The sequence below is a fragment of the Pseudopipra pipra genome, chromosome 7 (genome assembly GCF_036250125.1).
Source record: "Pseudopipra pipra isolate bDixPip1 chromosome 7, bDixPip1.hap1, whole genome shotgun sequence".
NCBI lineage: Eukaryota > Metazoa > Chordata > Aves > Passeriformes > Pipridae > Pseudopipra > Pseudopipra pipra.
In genome coordinates this window covers 34,348,184-34,367,878 of record NC_087555.1, presented here as the reverse complement: position 1 = coordinate 34,367,878, position 19,695 = coordinate 34,348,184, and the positions used below count along the sequence as shown (strand labels likewise).

At 40.1% G+C, this 19,695-nt stretch overlaps 2 protein-coding genes across 3 annotated transcripts in view; one reads left to right on the top strand and one right to left on the bottom strand.

Annotated features, from left to right (window-relative positions):
* NXPH2 (neurexophilin 2) overlaps nt 1-19,695 on the top strand; it is a 38,113-nt gene that overhangs the window by 8,760 nt on the left and 9,658 nt on the right. The gene's annotated exons all lie outside the window — the stretch shown is intronic.
* The window catches only part of SPOPL (speckle type BTB/POZ protein like), a 73,592-nt gene continuing 58,657 nt past the window's right edge, over nt 4,761-19,695 (bottom strand). Inside the window, exon 11 of one of the 2 annotated variants that reach the window (XM_064661616.1) lies at nt 4,761-7,610. In XM_064661616.1, the coding sequence (XP_064517686.1) occupies nt 7,547-7,610 (64 nt within the window). In that variant the 3' untranslated portion in view covers nt 4,761-7,546. Of the gene's footprint in view, nt 7,611-15,024; nt 15,068-19,695 lie in introns of those variants that run through there. The other variant, XM_064661617.1, reaches the window with a different exon arrangement.

Sequence of the window (19,695 nt, the reverse complement as noted above, 5' to 3'; positions counted from 1 at the left end):
CAGGGAGCTTTTCCAGACTGCGGTCCGTTGTGAGCTGCCTGCTTGCTAACTCTCTTTCTCTCTCCCTCCATGCTCCATCTTCCTAAAGTTTGGGGGTTTTTCCAAGCAGAGAATGCTCAGTTCCTCTGGGAGAAGCAGCAGCTTCCTTGCTTTCCCTCTTCCTTCTGGAGATGCTTAATCCAAAGTACAGTAGCCAGCAGCAGGTAGAAAGACTATATTCCTTTCTACTGCTCAGCTCCAATTTTTTTTTATTTAAAGATTTTTAAAAATTATTTTTTTTATAATTGTATTTAATTTTTGTACAGGAAACTAGTAGTTAGAACCACCTTTCCAGAATCTATTAGTGGTCATCAGTTCAGCCTTCACTGACAGCTTCTGTCCAAGCTCTCTGGTTAGCGGATCAATCCAAAGGTTTATTGGCTCTGAGCTGTAGATTGTATAATGTAGTTCCAGAATGTTTCCATTTAAAATGGTCAATTTTTAAACCCATTTGTCATGATTCAAAATCTGATATCCACTATTATAACACATGACTGGAATGTGATACCTTTTTTTTTTTTTAGAGGAGCAAGTTTTACAGAACTTCAGATCCTATATACTCTGCCCTCAAAAGCATTTTTCTCTAAAAAGCATATTTTTCCCCTTTGACACCCTTTCCCCTGTGAAAGTCTTGCCGTGACAGTGAGCTGTGGTGTGTAACATTTAGACTCAGACCAAGAGATACAACAAACTGCATTTCTTCCACATTAACGTCCTGGGGGCGCAGAAGGTATTTGGTTTCTTTACACTCTCGCTTCTCCCCCCTAGAACCCAAAATCCTGGATATTTTTTTTTCTATAGCAGTTCTGGTGAAATCACAGCTGATGCTTTTCCTTACAGTTCTTAAATAGTGGGAAAGTCATTCTCATCCATCTCACTCTTTGAGCCTTTTCTTATTTTTCTTCTCACTGGAATTCAGTATCCGGTTCCTGGCACCAAACTGAAGTTAGCTAAAATAATACCAATGTGTTGAGTGTCTGACAGGAGAATAAATGCATTGTTGAGTTAGGACCTATTTGATTTAAATTAAATTAAATGCCTCTAAATGTAAGAATGAGAAAACATGACATACCTCATACTCAGATCCATTTTATGGTGTTCACCCTATAATCCTTTTATTCAAACACGCATGACCTATGTGTTATCAGCAATGGACAGCTTAAGACTGCTGTGACTAGGGAATTTAAACTCCATATTTTATTTAATAAAACCTTTTTGTGGATATTGGATGGGATCTGTTACTCTCCTTGCTTAGACTGAAGGTTCAGTGTTGCTGCTTTTAATACTTGATGTTGAATAATGGGGGAAAGAATGAATTTAAAATAGCTAACTTTGTATTTATGATGACTAAGAATACCAATCTGCAGAAATTTGCCTTCTGGAGAGTTTGCAATATTCTTCCAATCAACAGCAGAGTTATATTTTTGGTGGAACAAAAAGATTAACATGGTGGAAAATAGAAATATAATGGCAATTGTATCTTTCTTGTACTTTGACGGATTGAATTGTCTTGTCCAGTTCAGATTTATTTTTATTTTTTTCAATGAAGCTGGTAATTGTGAAGGAGATTCAATTTTTTTTCTGTTTAGGTATTGAAACTGTAGTCCTGATAACACAACCCACTAGTCACTTAACTGACTTGTCCCATACCAGTGACTTTGACATCCTTCTGTGATTTCAGGGAGTGTTGAGATAAACTGAGTCTGTGACTAGGGGTTAATAAAGCCTGCTCTTTTATGAACATGTGCCCCATGCCCCAATTTCTGTCTTACCTACTACAGTTATGTAACAGAAATCTAGTTATCCTTGGGATCACCAGCTCTGATCCAACTAAAGTGCACAGAATGGCTGAACAGTTATTTCAGTGGGACTTCCTCGGTTTGAGAGTAACATCTTAACTAAATGTGGTTAGGAATTTTTCTACGCTTCTGGAAAATTCAAAATCACTGAGAGATAGTAGAGAAGTTATCAATGTCACAGCTTTGAATCAAACACCTGCAGAATGGTGCCTGAGAATGAAATTTAGCAAGTTCCCCACACAGAAAGGAGATGCCTGTAAGGTCCAGAACCCTCTCGTGGGTCACAAGGATGCCCACTTTCACCTAGACTAGGAAGCTTTTTAGGAGTAGCTGGGCAGCCTAAGGTAGGACAGCTATTAATGACTAACGAATAAATAGGTGATAATATCTCCATTCTCTCTGAGCAAATAAGTCAGTGCTTATCCCCTAATTAGGATAGCAGAAGGGAAAGTGAGCCTGCATCTCTCAAGGCAGTATCAAATTTATCAAGGGAGACAGGATTCTGCAGGAGGGTGCTCAGTCCCTGCCCTCGACAGGACTAAAAGCTGCTTGGATCTACCTTTTGGGGGAAGAGAGAGAATAGGTACAAATTTGTTAATTTATTTTGGTGGGAGGTCAGATATGAACAAATTCAGTGAGAGCAGGAAGCTGACTCTTCTCACATCTATCTTGCTTCTGCAGAGAGACACTAGAAAATGAACTGTGATGGAGGCATCACTGCAGGCATTCTTACCTCATTCTGTGACCTTAGTCAAAGGTGCATGAAAACCACATCCTGGATTGGATCTTTCAACAGAAATTAATGAAGAAATGCCTGGATTTGTATCCTGAGAGAGCCCATACACGGATTAGAAGATCAGGTCCTCAGTGAGGCATGCTCCAAAACAAACTAAATGGAATTTGCAACCCAAGGACTACTTGGGTCATGTGTCTTCCTGTGTCATTTCAGAGATTATAGATTTAAGCATCTGTTACAAACCTGGGGGAAAACTTCACTAGCTCTCTGTCAAGCTCTCCCTGCTTTTGTTGTTATCTTTATCAGATGGATACCAGGAAAAGCTATCCAATATCCTGTGATGTTGGCTTGCTCATGCTGAACACTTCCTAGTATTCTTCCTTAATGTTTTTTTAGAAGGTCCCATGATAATCTCTAGGAAGTCTCACAGCTGATGGTATCATATTGTTTAGTAAGTTTTTTCTAATACTATGCACAAAGTTTCCCTAATTTATTCCCTTTATGCTTAGCTATCTCCTTTTCTATCACTCTTGAGACACTTTGTTCAGGCTGCATTATTTGCCTGTTCCTGGGGACCTTTTTCTCAAAGAACTGCAACATTAGCACAATGAGTCATGGAGAGTTTTGCTTCTTTATTCATCTTTTCTACTGATTCTGAGTGTTTAGAGTAATATACACTTTTTTTCTTCCCTCTTCTCTTTGGTTTTCACAAAACATCTTAAAGGAAAGATATCCCATGTGCTGAACAAATTTGTTTAGATGATGTCTTTTAACCCGTTAGGGATTATATAGGAGTCTTGGAGAATTTGGCAATTTTTCAGATTAAGACAATGGGCTAGATTCAGGAGGAAGACATTATATTCTGCATAATTCTCTTGAAATATTTTTTTTCTACTTCAAACTGTGATGCTTCCACTACCAATTTTTTATTATTTTTTTTTTTTTAATGGGCGTATGATCTAGACAGGTTGGATTTTTTTGGGACATCTGCAGCCAGCCCATGAGGATGGGACACTGTGTGTGTTCTGAAGATGTGAACTACGTGACTGTATTAGCACTATGCATGAGTTAACAAGCACAGCACCAAAAAGTAGGATTAGTGTAGGGTTCATACAGTTATAAGGTTTTGATCAGCTCAGAGCTCAGGGAGAACACTCTTGTATCTAGCCAGAAACATTACCAATCTCCCTGTGATATTTCCATTGTGACATCTTCAGGGGTGTCTTCTGCTTCGTTTACAGAGCACACATCAGTGCTCTGAGTAAAAATTAGAGTGTCTGAAAAGAAAAATAACAGCAGGAATTGCACATAAATAGATTGTGTACCTAAATGTTTCACTCACTGTAATTTCTGATTAAAGAAATATCCCACAGATTCCCAAGGGACACTTTTCTTTGCAAGCAGTGATAACCTTTATAGTTGTCAGTGTATAAGAAAAGCTTCTGTTGAAGGATGTTATTAAAAGAATCACATGTTTTGTTGATATAAACCTAATACTGCTTCAAATTTCCTATTCCTGAAAGAAACAAATTTAGAGTAGTCTGTAAAATAGTCTTTTTGCCTGGAACCACCACCTTTTCTCATACAAGCCATCATTAATAGATAAACTTTCCATTAAGAGCTAGACAAGATGCTAGTTTTTCTTTCAGCAGTTAGAAACAAGAACAATAAATGTGTGGGAGAAATGCATCAATTTGGTTAGGAACATCAAAGTGTGTTCTTATCTGAAATATAGACAAATCAGTTCAGAGAAGGATCCAAGTATAGAATTATTGACCCTGGAGGATAAGATACAGAATAACCTTCCTAGGCTGCGCTTTGTCAATTTTAAGTAGTGTTTGCAAGGTGAGTAGTTTAAAAGTCTCATCCCCCTCAGCAAAATATTAATAGTAGATGCATCAGACTTTTTCCTAAAAGTTTTTTCCCTTTATAAATTACACTGCTATAAAAGTATGTTAATGTTCTATGCATCTATTAATCTTCTGTAAGACAATATGAATAAATCCAACTGATTGATGTAACTCATAAAAGTACATAATTGTGGCTCTCTCTGATCTGTTTGTTAATTTTCTGATGTGGTCTCAATTCTGGGACTAACTGGTTGAGCCCTCTCTGTAGTGTGTCACAATGCTGGAAGCGATGGGGTCTGCAGTCCTACATCCCTGTAGGGTGAAAGATTAACTCAGTAGATCACAATGAATATTTATTTAATCATTGTAAATATAAATACAATTCTCACAAGTTAACTTATGAGATAAATTCTTCTTCCACGTGGTGCTAATTGTGATATATTTAAACCTATCAGGCAAAAAAATTATTCTGTTTTATTCAAAATGCTTTTGAGCCATCTGTTCAAGAGGTGAACTGTCTTCCAGACAACCCAGATAGAAAGCAGTCCTCGTTACATTATCAAGAAAGAAAACCTCATCCTATGACACATTCTCTGTGTGTGTGTGTGTGTGTGTGTTTGTATAAGTATATATATATACTTATATATATATATATATATATATATATACAGTGTCCTGGGGAAGTTAGCAGGTGAAAACTGTCCTTTAAATCAAGCCCACAACACAAATATGACTTTTTTTCAAGGAATATGTAGATTAAAAACAAGGAAAAAGAATTGCTAAACACCTTTAATCCAAGATCAACAACTGTCAATGGTATATTTTGAAAATAACTTTATAATGAAATCTGAAGCAAACAAGATTGTTTAAATCATCTTCTTTGGGTAGATTAGTTATCGGGAGGGGGTGGTGGTGTTTATACTGTGATTTCCGGTAAACCACGTCAAAACTTTTCAGTAATGATAGTGATTATGAACATTTAAGCCTCCACAATCCCTCTGTGAATTCAGTCTATAGTCTTAGAGAAGAACGGGACCCATTTGTTACCATTATCTGGTTAGAGTGTGACACATTAACTGTGGCCTTCTGAGCCTCAGCCCAGCAGCTTTTCACCCACTTTTAGTCCACTCCTCAGGGCAGCAATGTTCCAACCTGAAGACAGAAATGCTTGGGAGACTGTGTCGAAAACCTTGACAAAGTAGATGACACTCCTCTGCTCTCTCCTCATTCACAGATCTAGTAATTCGATAAATATTTGGCGACCAGTTTAGTCAAGCATGGTAAATTTAGTAAATCCATGGTAAATCTATGTTGTTTATTCCCAGTCATCATCTTCCCCTTCTTGCGTCCACATATGACTTTAGAAAGGATTTACTCTGTGATTTCCCTGAGGGCTGAAGTGAGTCTGAGCAGTTGATAATCTCCCAGATTGTTTTTAGCCTTTTTGAAAACAGTTGCTACCTCTGGGGTCTTTCCTGGTCATCAGGATCCTCCCCCAGTCTTCAAAATGTTTCGAACTAGATAGTGAAGAGCCTCACAATAACATCGACCAGCTCTTTCAGCACATTTGAATGACACCCATCCATCCCTCTGGGCAATGTATGGGTTCGGATTGCTCAGGAGACCCTTGCCTCAATTGTCTCTGTGACTGATAGTAAGGATTTACATAGGGAAAAGAAACAAACTTCAGAGGACTTGAATTAGTGTTACTTAGTTGGTGCAAGAGTCAAATGGATCCCTTGGAGTTCAATACAGTATCATTGAGACAGTTTAGTGATGTTGTTTAGTGATGGATGCTAAATGATTGTTAAACCATAAATTAAATAATCATCTGCAAAGGAATGGTTTACAATCACAATTTTGTCTCTAAATTGGCTAGAAGGACATGATGGTTCACTCCAGGTCTTTTTAGGAGATCTAAGCTTTACTTACAGGGGTAGATCTTAAGTTTGGTCTTCCAATATCAATGCAAATGACCTTGTAGAGGCAGAAGTAAATTTTCCTTGTGGATGATGATGCTCCAGATAAAGCAGCAATGTGCACTCGCTTCATGACCCTGGAGCAGTCCTGTAAGAACTGCTTCATTTTCCCCCTTCTCTATGGTTTGAACATGGGATACTTTTGCCTGAAATCTCTACTAGCAGTGTATAAGATTCAACAAAATTTTCAAGATCATCATTAGTGTGGGTTAGCCCCACTTTCTGGAGCTAAAAACTCAAGACCATCTTGCTTAAAATACTGATTATTATATTCTTTGCTGTGTTACATTTTAGCAATGCCCATAGAAATAATATATGCTTAAGGCAGACACAAGAAGATTTGTAATTCTTTGTAAGCCTCATCCTTCTGAATTCAGTGTTTCGTGGAGACTAAACACAGAGTCCTGTCAGCCTGTGCTTCGACTCAGACTAACAACTTTTGCTCCTGCAAAAACGATTCACATTTTTAATCATCCGTTAGGTTGTGTTCTACATACTGAGGACTTGTAGATAAATAATTAAATTGAGAAATTCTGGATAGGCAAATGAACCTCGAAGCAATTATAAAACTGTAGAATTTATCAAGTGTAGTGATATTTTTCAGCTATGGAAAGAAATTATCATTAACCATTGTCAAGCACTTGCAGTTTTCTACCATAGGGGAACTTGGTTCTCCCTCAGTTTGTGAGCTGATGTAGTGACAAGCTGTGGAGAGATGACAGATTTCGCTAAGGATTCGGAGTCTGAACACCTGTGCAGTGTCATGCTTTTAAAAATAGAATGTGACAGCAAAACACATCAACCCTCTAATGTCCAAATGGAAACCACAGGGGTTTTTCCTTCAACTTTTATCTGGAGAAATCACTTTCAATCATCACTGGCCAAGTGAAAACACAAAGCAAAAGCTGTTTTGTTGCGGTCTAAAATTAAGAGCAACAAATCGGGATGGTAGGCACAGGTGCACAGAAAACATTCAGTAATCCCCATTTCTTTCTTCTCAGTGCTGTTCTGACGTCCTGCATCTCCAAGGGGTGCAGATTACTAATGGTCAGTAGCATTTTCTTCAGGAAACCCTTGGAGGATGGTTAGGAGAGGACTGTCACCCAAAGCTGCTTTGCATACCTTGGCTTTTGTGTGACTCATTCAACCCTCCAATGAAGCTATCAAAAAACAACCAACACATTTCTTGTTTTCTATAATCTTCTCTCTGGAAGAAAAAAGAAAAAAGAGCATTAACCAAGGGCAGAAAGATAAAGCCAGGTTTGCTTGATTACTGTGTTAGAAGTGTGCAGTATGCTCTTCTCTGGAGGAGCCGACGTCACTGGCAGCATTTGAAGGGAACATCTCCACTGGCCATCTCCTTTAATAGTATCCTTGAAACGTTAATCAAATCTAAAGCATATAATCTTTTCCTTTTTTTTTTTTTTTTTTTTTTTTTTTTTTTACAGAGGGAACTAGGATTCCCAGTCTGCCAGAGACTCTGAGCCCACTGCCAGCCTGCTCTGCTCTCCTCCAGGGCTGAGCACAATTACTGGGCAGCACTATGGGCTGGCCAGGTACCCACTTCATCCCATTTTTCCCATTACACAGTGCTAACCTTTCAGTATATTCTCTTTCTTCAGTAAAAGCTTTGTTTTCAAAGATCATATGTTTTTTCTACATATCTGGTACAATTATTTTGAGATGTGATTTCGGCCGGCCTCTTTTCTATTGCAATACTATTAACTGTCTTAAAAAGGACATTTATTCAGTATTTTTGGACAAGATCTTTATGTGACTGTGTGATGGAGAAATAAGGAATGTCCAGATTTAGCTCTTTTGTGCTCTCATTTATGTATGAGAGAGACAGAAATCTACTTTAAACTCAGATAAGAATTAGCATTTTGGATGACAAAATCTATCACACATGAATGAGTTGCTTCTTAAAATCAACCAAATAAATTAGACTCCCTGTTTAGGAGCATCTGGCACCCTTAGAACCTAGTTCATATAATGACATCTCTCTTTGTTAAGAAGAATTATGTAACAATATGGTTGATTTATTTCAAGATGATTGGCTTAGCAACTTAATTGGACTATGCAGTATACCAGAGCAAAAGAAAAAAAAAAATTAATTAGCTCATTCATTTGTGGATGACTGGAAGCAATGAGCATCATGCTCAGCTTCTTTAGAGGTGTGCAGCCATTTGATCCTGCAAGGAACCAGACCTTTTCAGCTCCCACAGAACCCAAGCTGATGTTCAGGCATTGAGCCCCAGACAAAGCCCACAGAAACCAGCAAGAAGTTTCCTCTGAATCCAAAGAGCACTTGGTGACTCCTGGAAGGTAAAGGAACCTTCCTGGAGAAACGTCAAGACAAAAATGTGCCTTGAAGAATAAGGCTCATTTTCTTCCTCCGTGGCCTCCCTTTTCCCTTCAGCTTAAACTCCCACCTTCCAAGCTCCCAAATGCTGTTAACATACCAGAAAATTACCATGCTGTATCCAAGTTTTATATTCATCCTGGTGCAAAGTTTTATTTCCTCTATTTCCTGGATGACTATTTATATATGAAAAACGTGCATTTGCAACATCATTTGACTGCTTTATGGGGTCACCACCTCTCAGCTGAGACAGAACATTATTATAATTATTACTATTATTGAACATCTTAGTAACACAAAAGTAGCAGTGTTATTTATTGTAATGTGTTCAAATTACTTAATATCCAAATAGTATTTTCAGAATGGCACTTGACAGTTGTTCAGATTTTCAAGATCTCTCCATTTTATTTCAGTTCCAAATGCAGCTTGTGCCAGCCAAGAGACTGCTTTCTTGTGGGCAAATTCCTCTTAAGTGGAGTTAATCACATCAGCTTGTTTCTACACTCTAGTTTTACACCAATTTAAATAAAATTAGAGGTGTGAGCGCTGATTTCTCTTGTGTTGTTAAGCTAAAATACTCTGAGTCCCCAACGATTTCTTTTTCCATTTCTGTAATTGAGCACCAAACTCCCCACTTCTGTCCCACCCCCCAAAGCACACAGAAAACAAGACAAAACCCTAAATTAAAATCAGAGTAAGGATTTGACTTACAACATAAAAGAAGAAATAGGGCTGAAATTCCACACTTATCACACCCTGTAGTACCTAGATACTGCTGCACATCTGGTGTGTGAGATAATGTGCTGTTTAGAGACCACAGTATGAACACAGAAAATTGGAAATGAGTTTCAAGTCTTAACACTACATTTCCCCACTTCTGGGAGCAAGCAAGGCACTGTTTTTTACTCTTTTTGTAGGTCGTGTGATTTGATTACCCAGGGTTTTTTTTGCTCTGAAAATAATGTAGGCACTAAGGAAATCAGAAAAGGAATAGTTCTGTAAGAAGTATTTTGTGCAGCACAGCTGAGAAGGTTTTTTATAAATTCCCAGACCATATAGCAAGGTTTAATTGTAATATTAGCACCAGCAAAAAAAAAATAAGAGATGCTCACATAAAGTCATGGGTGGAGCAATAAAAACCACATGTACCTTGTTCATTCACTTATCACATAATATAAATAATCAAAGCCAAAGGCAGTGTTTAGCCATTCTCTGCAACAGAGCATATTCTCTCAGGACTACCTGGTTTTACAATTGTCACAATCACATGTATCAGTTATTTGCACGTTTCTAGACTGTAGCTATCAGACAGGAGAAGTTAAATCTGCAGCCAATGTTCTTTCCAGTTATGTCTTAATGAAACCTATGGATGTTTGCATAGGTCTGACTTCTGGCAGGGAATATTTTCCTTGTACAGTCATGTAAAAGACAAGATTTTTATTACTAAAAATGACCCAAGCATAGTGCATTTAGCTTTGGACTTAACATAGAGGAAATCAAGTACATCTCTTAATGCAGAACATCAGACTTGATCTGACCTTTTAATACTCACATGTTTCCAAACCAAATGCTTTCCCTCAGTTTTGTGTGTGTGTGCCTGAGTGCCAGTTCACCTGGGAAAAGAGAGGGTTTCCATGGCAAGCCAGGGCACAGAAGAGGAGACTGGCTGTCTTTAATGCAGAGCTTGGTATTAGTGATGTGCTCCCAATGTACAGCACTAGGTGGGATGGCATCGGGGAGGAATACAACCAGCAGGGAAGCTGTTGGCATGTGATGGACACCCTGTTCCCTAATCTAGACCAGAGCAGGAGCAGTTCTCATGCCTTAAGGCTCGAACAGTGGTGGGAGCATCACAGCCTGGCTACAAGGCCAGGAAATCAGCACCCCAATGCAGACAGAGGTGCCAACAAGAAGCGTAGTGACCCTCCTCCTCCCTCCAATCTGTGCTGCATTTTTCCTGTGTACTGACCGTGAAGATAAATGGAGAAGAGCAGCTGAGGGAAGCATGCTGTTAGCACTCCAGAGAAAACATCTCCTCCCGAGTATTGAGCAGCAATGAACTGAACATCAAAATTGTTTAGACATTTCGATCCATATTCAGCTATAAGAGTTTCTGCTGAAGTTTGGCTGAGCCCTAAGTGAAGTCGAGCACGAGCCACATACATCTTATCTACACTTAATGAGGTGTTGTCCTTTGCTGGCTGGAAGGACATCTGCCAAGATTTTCTCTTCTGGAGCTTGTTATGGAAATATTATCTCTCTGTTCAGTGAAGTAACATATCCAAGCTTCTTGTTCTCTGAACATAGGTGATAATGATCCTTGTTTCTACTGTGAGTCCATGCCCTCCTCCATGCGTGGCTTGTGGACAGGAGAAGCTGCTATGCCTCCAACAGGAGCTGGAAGGTTCCCAGCTTCAAACCCAGCCAAGAACAGGGAAACCAGACTTATGCACAAATTTCTGAGCCAAAATCTGTAACAGACTTCTGTGCATATACTCTAGTGAATCTGATGGTCATGTCTGGTCCAGATTAAGTTTGTACCAGTGGATGATCCAGACACACAGAGAATTGGCACAGGGCTGAGCAACTTTCATCCTTATCCCTGCAGCATTGCAGGCAGGTAGGACAGACAAACAAACCCTTCCTGAAATGGTTCATCACAAGCAACTGGCTCTTCCATAGGTATCAGAATTTGTAATGCTATTTGATGTAACGAGTTTACTGGCCTGAACATGGAGACTCAGAGATTTATAAAATCACATTTTTATTACTGATTCAGTCATGCACATACATATTTATAGGCATTGTAATTGATCACATAGGGCAACACATTAAATTTTAATACAGGGGATTACTTCCTGTCCCTGTAGAACCACCTTTTGTATCCACAGGAGGCAGTTTAAAACATTTACAGCAGAGTTGCTTTTATGTCTGTCACAAGCCTATTACCAGCTTTGGTCTAGGCAGCAGTTACATTTAGATTTGTTTCCTTCTTTGATCTCCACAATCCGTGTAAAAACACACATTAGAGACGAGAAGGATTGTGTGGCTTTTTAAGCCTGGCATCACTTACACATCACAAGTTCTCGTGGCTTCTCCTTATCAGCTCACATCTCATATCTCCTGCTCTAAAAGCCTTCCTCTTCCTACTCCCAGTGTGTTTGGGTTTTGAGATTGCTCAGGGCACATGTTAACACTCATTCCCAAACCCATTCATGGCCAGTGGTTAGGTTTCTTATACAGACTCAGAATTTGGCAATCTGATGAAAAAGACTTCATTTTGTGTTACATCTGTTCAGTCAGTGCATGAATGAAGCAGTGAATACGGGTCTTATTAGCAATCATGAGTCCTTCTGAACTGGTTTATTCTGCTTTTTAAAACATAGTGAGAACTGACTACTACAGAGTGGATATTTTCAGAGTAAACCTTAAATTAGAAAAGTCTGTCTTGGAAGCAGATTCATTACCTGCAAGGGAGGTCAAGACTGTGGTCAACTGAAAAAGAAAAATCCCCAAAGAAATTTGAACACCAAGGTGCATAAGGAACATTTTGGTTTTGTTACCCTGCATGGTCAAGTCCTGGAGCAGGGAAGCCAAATGAGTTGTTAGCAGAGGAATGTGGACAGTAGTACCCCTGGAACCGTCCTGGTCTAGCAAAGGTGTCCTTGATCATGGCAGGGGGTTTTGGAACTAGATGATCTTTAAAGTCCTTTCCCACGGAAGAGAACACTTCCTTCTGTCTTGTTTCTAGGGTTGTACATTTTCTAGGGTGTGTGTTTCAGACATGCGTGCCTTAAAACCAACGTGCTAAAGTCCCATTTCCCTCATCCACAGCCCTCCTGCAGGTGATTTATCTGCCATCAGTGCTTGTTTCACCAACTGCAAGCACCCTGCTAGTACAGTTCTTTTCCACAACCTGGAAATGTTATTCTTTATATGCCAGTTGGAATGCAGCAAATGCATCGTGGGATGAGACCAAATTAATACTTGGGGTTATGTGCAAAGTAATTCACAATAAAAGAGAGACTGTAAGATGTAAAGATGTGTTGAATGTGCTCCCTTCTTGTTTGATACAGATACAGCCCGTGTGGAGCAAATAGGTTTGAAATTATATTTTTACATGCAAATGACAGCAATTTGTATTAACTCCTATTGTGCTAGAACATAACATTTTCATCTGATCTGTGCCTTTCTGTCTTCAGATCCTCTTTCTGTTCTTACAGTGCATATACAAAGATCCTAGATATTAAACATCTTGTTAAATTCCTGCAGGGGAACAAACCAGGCCTGTGTTATGACATTCTTCCAGGCAAACTAGATCTCAAACTCATCTCTTCTCCCTTTTGTAAACCCAAGTCATGGATTTATTATATCAGGACAGATGACTGACCAATTTCTAATTAAGCCTCGTTAAAACTTACATGGTGATTGAATTTCATATTTAAACCTTGTAATTTTTAAAGTGTTTCAAACTTATCATTTCATTTTGGAATTAACATTTCATGTACTACGCACTGGTATTGGATGGGAATAATGGTGGGGGGGTTTTGTTTTAAAAATAAGTCAGAAACCCCAAGTTTTTTAATTGATAAATAGCTAAAAAAAAAAAAAAAAAAAAAAGAAAAAAAACTAAGAAAGATCTTTGTATTTTAGGAAGCTTTGACCAACTAATCACAAACTGTTCTCCCAATCTTTGAAGTACAACCAAATTCAAGCTGAAAGGAATTCTGTTTTTCCTTTTCTTGGGGACACAAAAGATGGCTGAATAAATTAAAAGGGATTAAAACTGGGTTTCAATAGGACCTTACAGTATGAAGTCACTGTTAGTACACCATTATGCAGTACACAATGGCTGCAGGCATGGCTGGCTGCTGTTAGGCAAAGACTAATATTGTTTCACCTTAAAACTTAATAATCAGGCAGCTTCAGTCAATGACTTTCTCTTCTTTAAGAGAGTAATTCGTTTAGGAAAGCAGCATGCATGCCTGTGTGTAGGCAGCAGTGAAATATCTCCAAGTGCCCCAGTGTGCTACCCCATGCTAAGTGGTTTGAAAAGGAAAAAGATTTTAATTTAATTTAGAAAACTACCGTGGCTTTCCACGCGTAAGGCGGGGAGGGGAGAAGCTGTGAGCCAGCATGGCACTGCTCCCCTGGCAGCCATGGGGGGGACAGGCAGCTCCAGCCCAGCCCCAGCTTCCACACTGGCTGGGGAGGAGGACAAACCTCAGCCTTGCCTTCATCCCAAACTGGTGCGATGGTGTCGTCCGGAGCAGGCGGGGAAAGGCAGCGAGAAGGGGCTGCCCGGAACTCCCAGCAAGGGATGGGTTTTGGCGCAGTCTGGGGAAGATGCTCACCCCCAGGCTTTTCCCAAAGGGCCTCCACCTCATTGAAAAGGCACAAGTGGAGGAACTTCTCCCCAGTATGTGACCTCCACATCTCCAAAGCAGCCTCAGCCCCGGCCCTCCCCCGGCAGCCTGACCCCAGGACACAGCACTTCTTGGTGAGGGGTAACTCGCCTCTTCCCTCTGTATCCGTGGCAATCCAGTGTACTCGTGCACTTCCCACATGTTTCTGTCACAAAGCTTATAAGCAGAAATATTTTTCTTAGGGAGATGCCAAGAATGTACCCAGCAGCTCCCACAGCTTGGGTACATTAACAAAAGCACATGTGGGCAGTAGGATTTCCAGGAAGGAACACTATCCTTGAAGTAAGCTGCAAAACGTGTTTTCTGGAAGAAAGCTTTTAACTTGGGACTCCTAGTCAATCCCCCTCTGTCCAGCTGATGGACTCTTGGATACATCCACTTGCAAAGAGCATGAGGAGTCAGGAGGAATCACCAAGAGTCACTGGATAACCCCAGCTAACAGGTTCTTCAGCAGGAACATGCCCAGGAACTTGGAGTGACCACAGCTTTCCTGAGATGTCAGTGCAGAAATCACTAGGGGCAGCTCTTTTCCAATGAGAGCTTCCCATGCTGAGCTCTGTGGTGACCCTGCCTGAGCCAAGAGTGGTGCCAGGAAAATACCTGCAACAGAGCATTTCTAGCAGCATTTCTAGCATTTTTATTTCATAAATGCTATAGGGTTAACAGGGGGTTAGGGAGGAAACATGCCTTCTGACAAGATGCACTTAACAGTGAAAGCTGAGGCAAAGTTCAGAAACTTGGATTTGTTTCTGCTCTCTCCCCTCGTTACAGTTGTCTCCCATTAAAGGCAGTGGAGTCTGGAAGCACACACGTTGTTCTTCAGGAATGGGCTCTTTATCTCCATCGTGTCACTGGCAGGTTGTTAGGAAATGCAGCCTGCAGTGAAGCAACACAAAAATCTTATGCCTTATTTAAATAATGGTGTTCATTGCCTATTAAAATGTAACTTCCTGCTTTAAAACAGGATTAATTAAAATGTACAAGAATGCAATTCAGTTACATTTTATGCTTCAGCCCAGCACATACTTTTCATCACTCATTCCCAGAAGAAGTATTAAGGGCAGCACAGCATTCTCAGTTCTGCCATTAAAAGCACAAATGAGTATCAAGCCTGTTCTTTTCAAAATCTTGGCTCAAGTATCACCATTGTTAGATTTTTCATAACATCTTACTTTGGCCATTACTGTTTTGCAAGATAATTGTATCAGTGATCTAACTTTTGACAGGATTCAAAGTGGCTGAAAATAGTTCACTGCAGCACCTTTGTCTTTTAAAGGCCATTTGGGGCTTGTTATTTTAATCCTTGTGCAGCCTGATTTATCACTTCAAACATCTGTCAGCTGTGCTTTGTCTTGAAATTGATAGTGATAGTGTTACTGATTTTTCAACAGCAGCTGGTAGAGGTTCATTAGTTAGGCTCTCAAAGGGAGTAGATAACTGTAATATTTTTCTTTGTTAATCATCTCTTACACGTTGTAATAATACTGAGTTTGAAATCTGCTAGAAATGCACAGCCTCTCTCTGTTTGTAACTCGTCAGAAGCATCCTTTTATTCTTTTAATCTGGCTCGATTATTAATATATGCAGTAAAAAATTGAATAATGGCACGTGAGTAGGAAGAGAGAAAATCCAGCCTTTGCTGTGCGGTACTGAGCGAGGAGGGAGGTCATGGGGGTCTCAGAGTCCACATCCAAATATGAATCAACTCCAAAGAGGAGATTAAGGGCTGTTCCGTAATTGATTTTTAGTTTAAACTCTACAAGGCATACAAAACCTCGTGACAACTTCAGTAAAATCAGGTTCATTTCTAACAGATACAGCAGTTTTCTCTTAATGCACTTTCCCTGCCACATAAAATAGCCCTAATGGTTAACTGTGATTCTTAAAACATTTCCCCCCCCAAAAAAAATCCTTGCCAGCCTTCCTCCAGCTGAGCACCACAGTGACTCCTGCTCGGAGCTTCCAGGGACCTGAGCATCTGTGAGCTCTCCTGCAGCTGAGAGCGTATCAGTGCTACCGCTGGTTCCACCGGCAGTGCTCACCAACAGATAATTACTGCTTGAAATTAGTATTTTAATGAACTGATCTCAGCAAACGTAAAGTGAAATCTCCCAGGCATTAAAGAAATAAGCAGGAGGGAAAATTGTTAACTGTAAAGTTCAACAGACGGCTGGTCAGCGGGCGCTGTCTCGGCAAAGGGGTTGAGTGTTCCCGTTTCCATCTGCAGGAAGAGGCTGGTTTGGGTTTTGCCCCTACAAGCTGCCTCAGTTCTTAGGGACAGGGTTTAGTGGGGCTTGGTAGTGCTGGGTTAATGTTTGGATTTGATGATCTTAAAGGTCTTTTCCAACTTAAATGATTCTATGAGCAGCACCTGCAAGTGGAAGAGTGACTTCAGGGGAGATTGAAAACACCTGGGACGTCTCATAGGCTTTCCAGGTGAATAGGAATGTCTTCTAAATGTCTGCTAAAAGTAACTAAACGCCAGACCTTCATTCTAAAAGGACAAGTCTCAGTCCCATAAGATAATACATGTACTAGATAATACAAAATAGTAGTGAAGCTCAGTTCAAAATAGATTGCAAGAGTGCAGCCTGAATTTCAAGGAAACGTGTAGGGTGACTGAAAAAACACCTGAGAATCAGTGGGTTTTATATGTTAGCAGAGCATGAACTGTGTTTTCTTCTTAAATATAGACAAGTAACTTTGGGTGGTCTGCATCAAGCACCACAGTCATGCCAGGCCTAGGGAGAGGAGTGTGTGGAGAGTAGGAACAGGCACCTAGAGGTGAAGCCCCCTGCCAAAAGAAATGTGACCCCCACCCCAGGCTTCACACGTGCTCAGGTAGTCAGTAGACACAGACCATCACCAAACAGGAACCCGTATGCTCAGCTCAGGTTTCATCCTCTCCCTCTCAGTTCCCAGTGTCAGAAACTACACTGGAAATAAATGCATAATGATTTTTAAAGTCAGAATTTCTAAACATCTCTGTGGACAAGTCCTTCAGAAGTCCCTCCTGGCTAGAACGCTCCATTTGTATGTCACAGACTCGAAGACCTGCTTATTTACTGAAGGACAGTTGATCACTAACACAGTTCAGGACACTGTGTAGCCAGGCAGGTGGATACTCACCCACCCCACCACAGCATGGTCCTGTTAGGAACCAAAAATTCTTCTTGAACATTTCATATAGATTTATATAAACATATATTTATATAAACATATATTTTTATTTTCATATATATATATATAATCTAAGCTTTCTGTATCTACCATAACTGAATTAGATATTTTTATACAAGACTTTTTTTCAGAATTTCACAGAAATCCTGTAAACAGAAAGGTTTACATTTAAATTACTTCCCCACCCTTAAAGAGTGAATGCCTTATATATAGTAAAGGAGTAAAGCCACTTAGTGATATCAGAAAAAAATTATAAGACTTACTCCTACACAAACATACAGAAAAGATACCTATTTTTATCTCAAATATCTCTATTTTAGATTTAAGGGGGAAAAACACTGAGAGTTTAAGTCTTCAAGAATAGAACTGGTGCACATTTTTTGGCAAGAAACATTTCTCAGAACAAATTTTCTGTTCTCTCAGCAAAAAGGTAGATCAATTCAATTCATGGATATAATTTAAAAGCTATCTATGCTCTAAGCAATTTATCCAATTGAGGCTGGAGGGAACACTTCAGATAACCTAAAACTACTCATCAGGGCTGTGAGAAAGACAGCACATACTTTCCACAAATACATTTTTGAAATAGGAAATCTTTGGATGCTTTATTTTTAATTTTCACTCTTTTCTTCTTCTGCTTCTTCCTCCCAATTTTATTTCTTTACTGAAGTGCTGTTTTAGTAAAATACTATTTTGCTTAGTTGTACAAACTGGAGAATTTTCAAGTGATTTTTTTTTTCTGTAAAATACAATACTGAGTTGGAAGTCTAAGTTTTGTTTAAAAAATATGCAAATAAATTGTATCCAGAATTGGAAATTTCTCCCAGCATACTTCTTTTAGATTTGTATTTTTGTCTGTGGGTTATTTGGATGTTATCATCTCATATTCTCATTAAACTAAAGATTTCTACCTGCACCATCCCCAGACTTTAGGCGTATATAGATGCAGACAGATCTTCTGAGGAGTAATGACAAAGCAAACTGCCCTTCATCAGCTTCCTGCTCATCTACCTGGAGAGCAGAGGGGACATTCACCATATTATAGAGTGGGAAAATAGTGCTGAGTCAAACACTGGCTCTCATGCTTCCAGTTTATGTTTTCTGACTTACCTTCTAGAACAGTTTGAATCTCTTGAAAGGCTAAAAAGCAAGGGAAAGCTTCAGGCTCACCCTTATTGTCGTGTCTGGCTGAACATGAGCAGCCAGTGTGTACCAGGGTGGCCAAGAAGGCCCAGTGGCATCCTGGCCTGGATCAGGAATTGTGTGGCTGGCAGGACTAGGGAAGTGATTCCTCCTCTGTACTTGGCACTGGTGAGGCCACACCTCCAGGTCTGGACCCCTCAATTCAGGAAGGACATTGAGGTGCTGGAGAGAGTCCAGAGAAGGGCAATGGAGCTGCTGAAGGGTCTGGAGCAGCTGAGGGAGCTGGGGGTGTTTAGCCTGGAGAAAAGGAGGCTCAGGAGTGACCTTATCACACTGTACAACCACCTGAAAGGAGGTTGTAGCCAGGTGGGGGTCAGTCTCTTCTCCCAGGTAACAAGTGGTAGGGCAAGAGGACATAGTATTAGGCTGCACCAGGAAAGGTTTAGGTTGGATATTAGGAGAAATTTTTTCACAGAAAGGGTGATTAGACCTTGGAATGTGCTGCCCAGGGAGATGGTAAATTCACCATTCCTGGAGGTGTTTTAGGAGAGACTGGATGTGGCACTTGGCACCACGGTCTGGTTGACATCGGTGATCGGTGATCGGTGATCAGTCATAGGTTGAACTTGATGATCTCAGAGGGGTTTTCCAACCTAATTGGTTCTGTGATTCTGTGTTACTGTGTTGTGTCTCTCAGGTATTTAAGCTGTACTCTTGTTTAGCAGTATTAGTTGACTTTCAGACAACATGTCAGAGAATATTAACACTGATACACAGTTTAGTCTGCCATTTCTTCTCTTTCCATCACTTTCCTGTTGCACCACTTGGACACTTCCCAGCAATGCTTTGGAGGAAGCCCTGTCACCAGTCATGGGTAGCAGGACATGGTACAGGAATGATCACTTCCCTTCCATTGGCAGGGATGCCAGTACAGCATCCCTCTGCAGAGGGGGAATTCCTTTGTAGGATGCATTAGTAGGATTACTGCTGTGGTTTAGTTGACACGGTGGTGTTGGGTCGAAGGTTGGACCCAATGATCTTGGAGGTCTTTTCCAACCTTAATGATTCTATGATTCTATTTACAAGCAGAAAATTTAATGGGCTGCAAGGTTCAATCATGAAGGCTTTCTTTTCTGCTGAAGCAGCTTGTCATAGTTTTAACTACAGGAGACAGGGCAAAG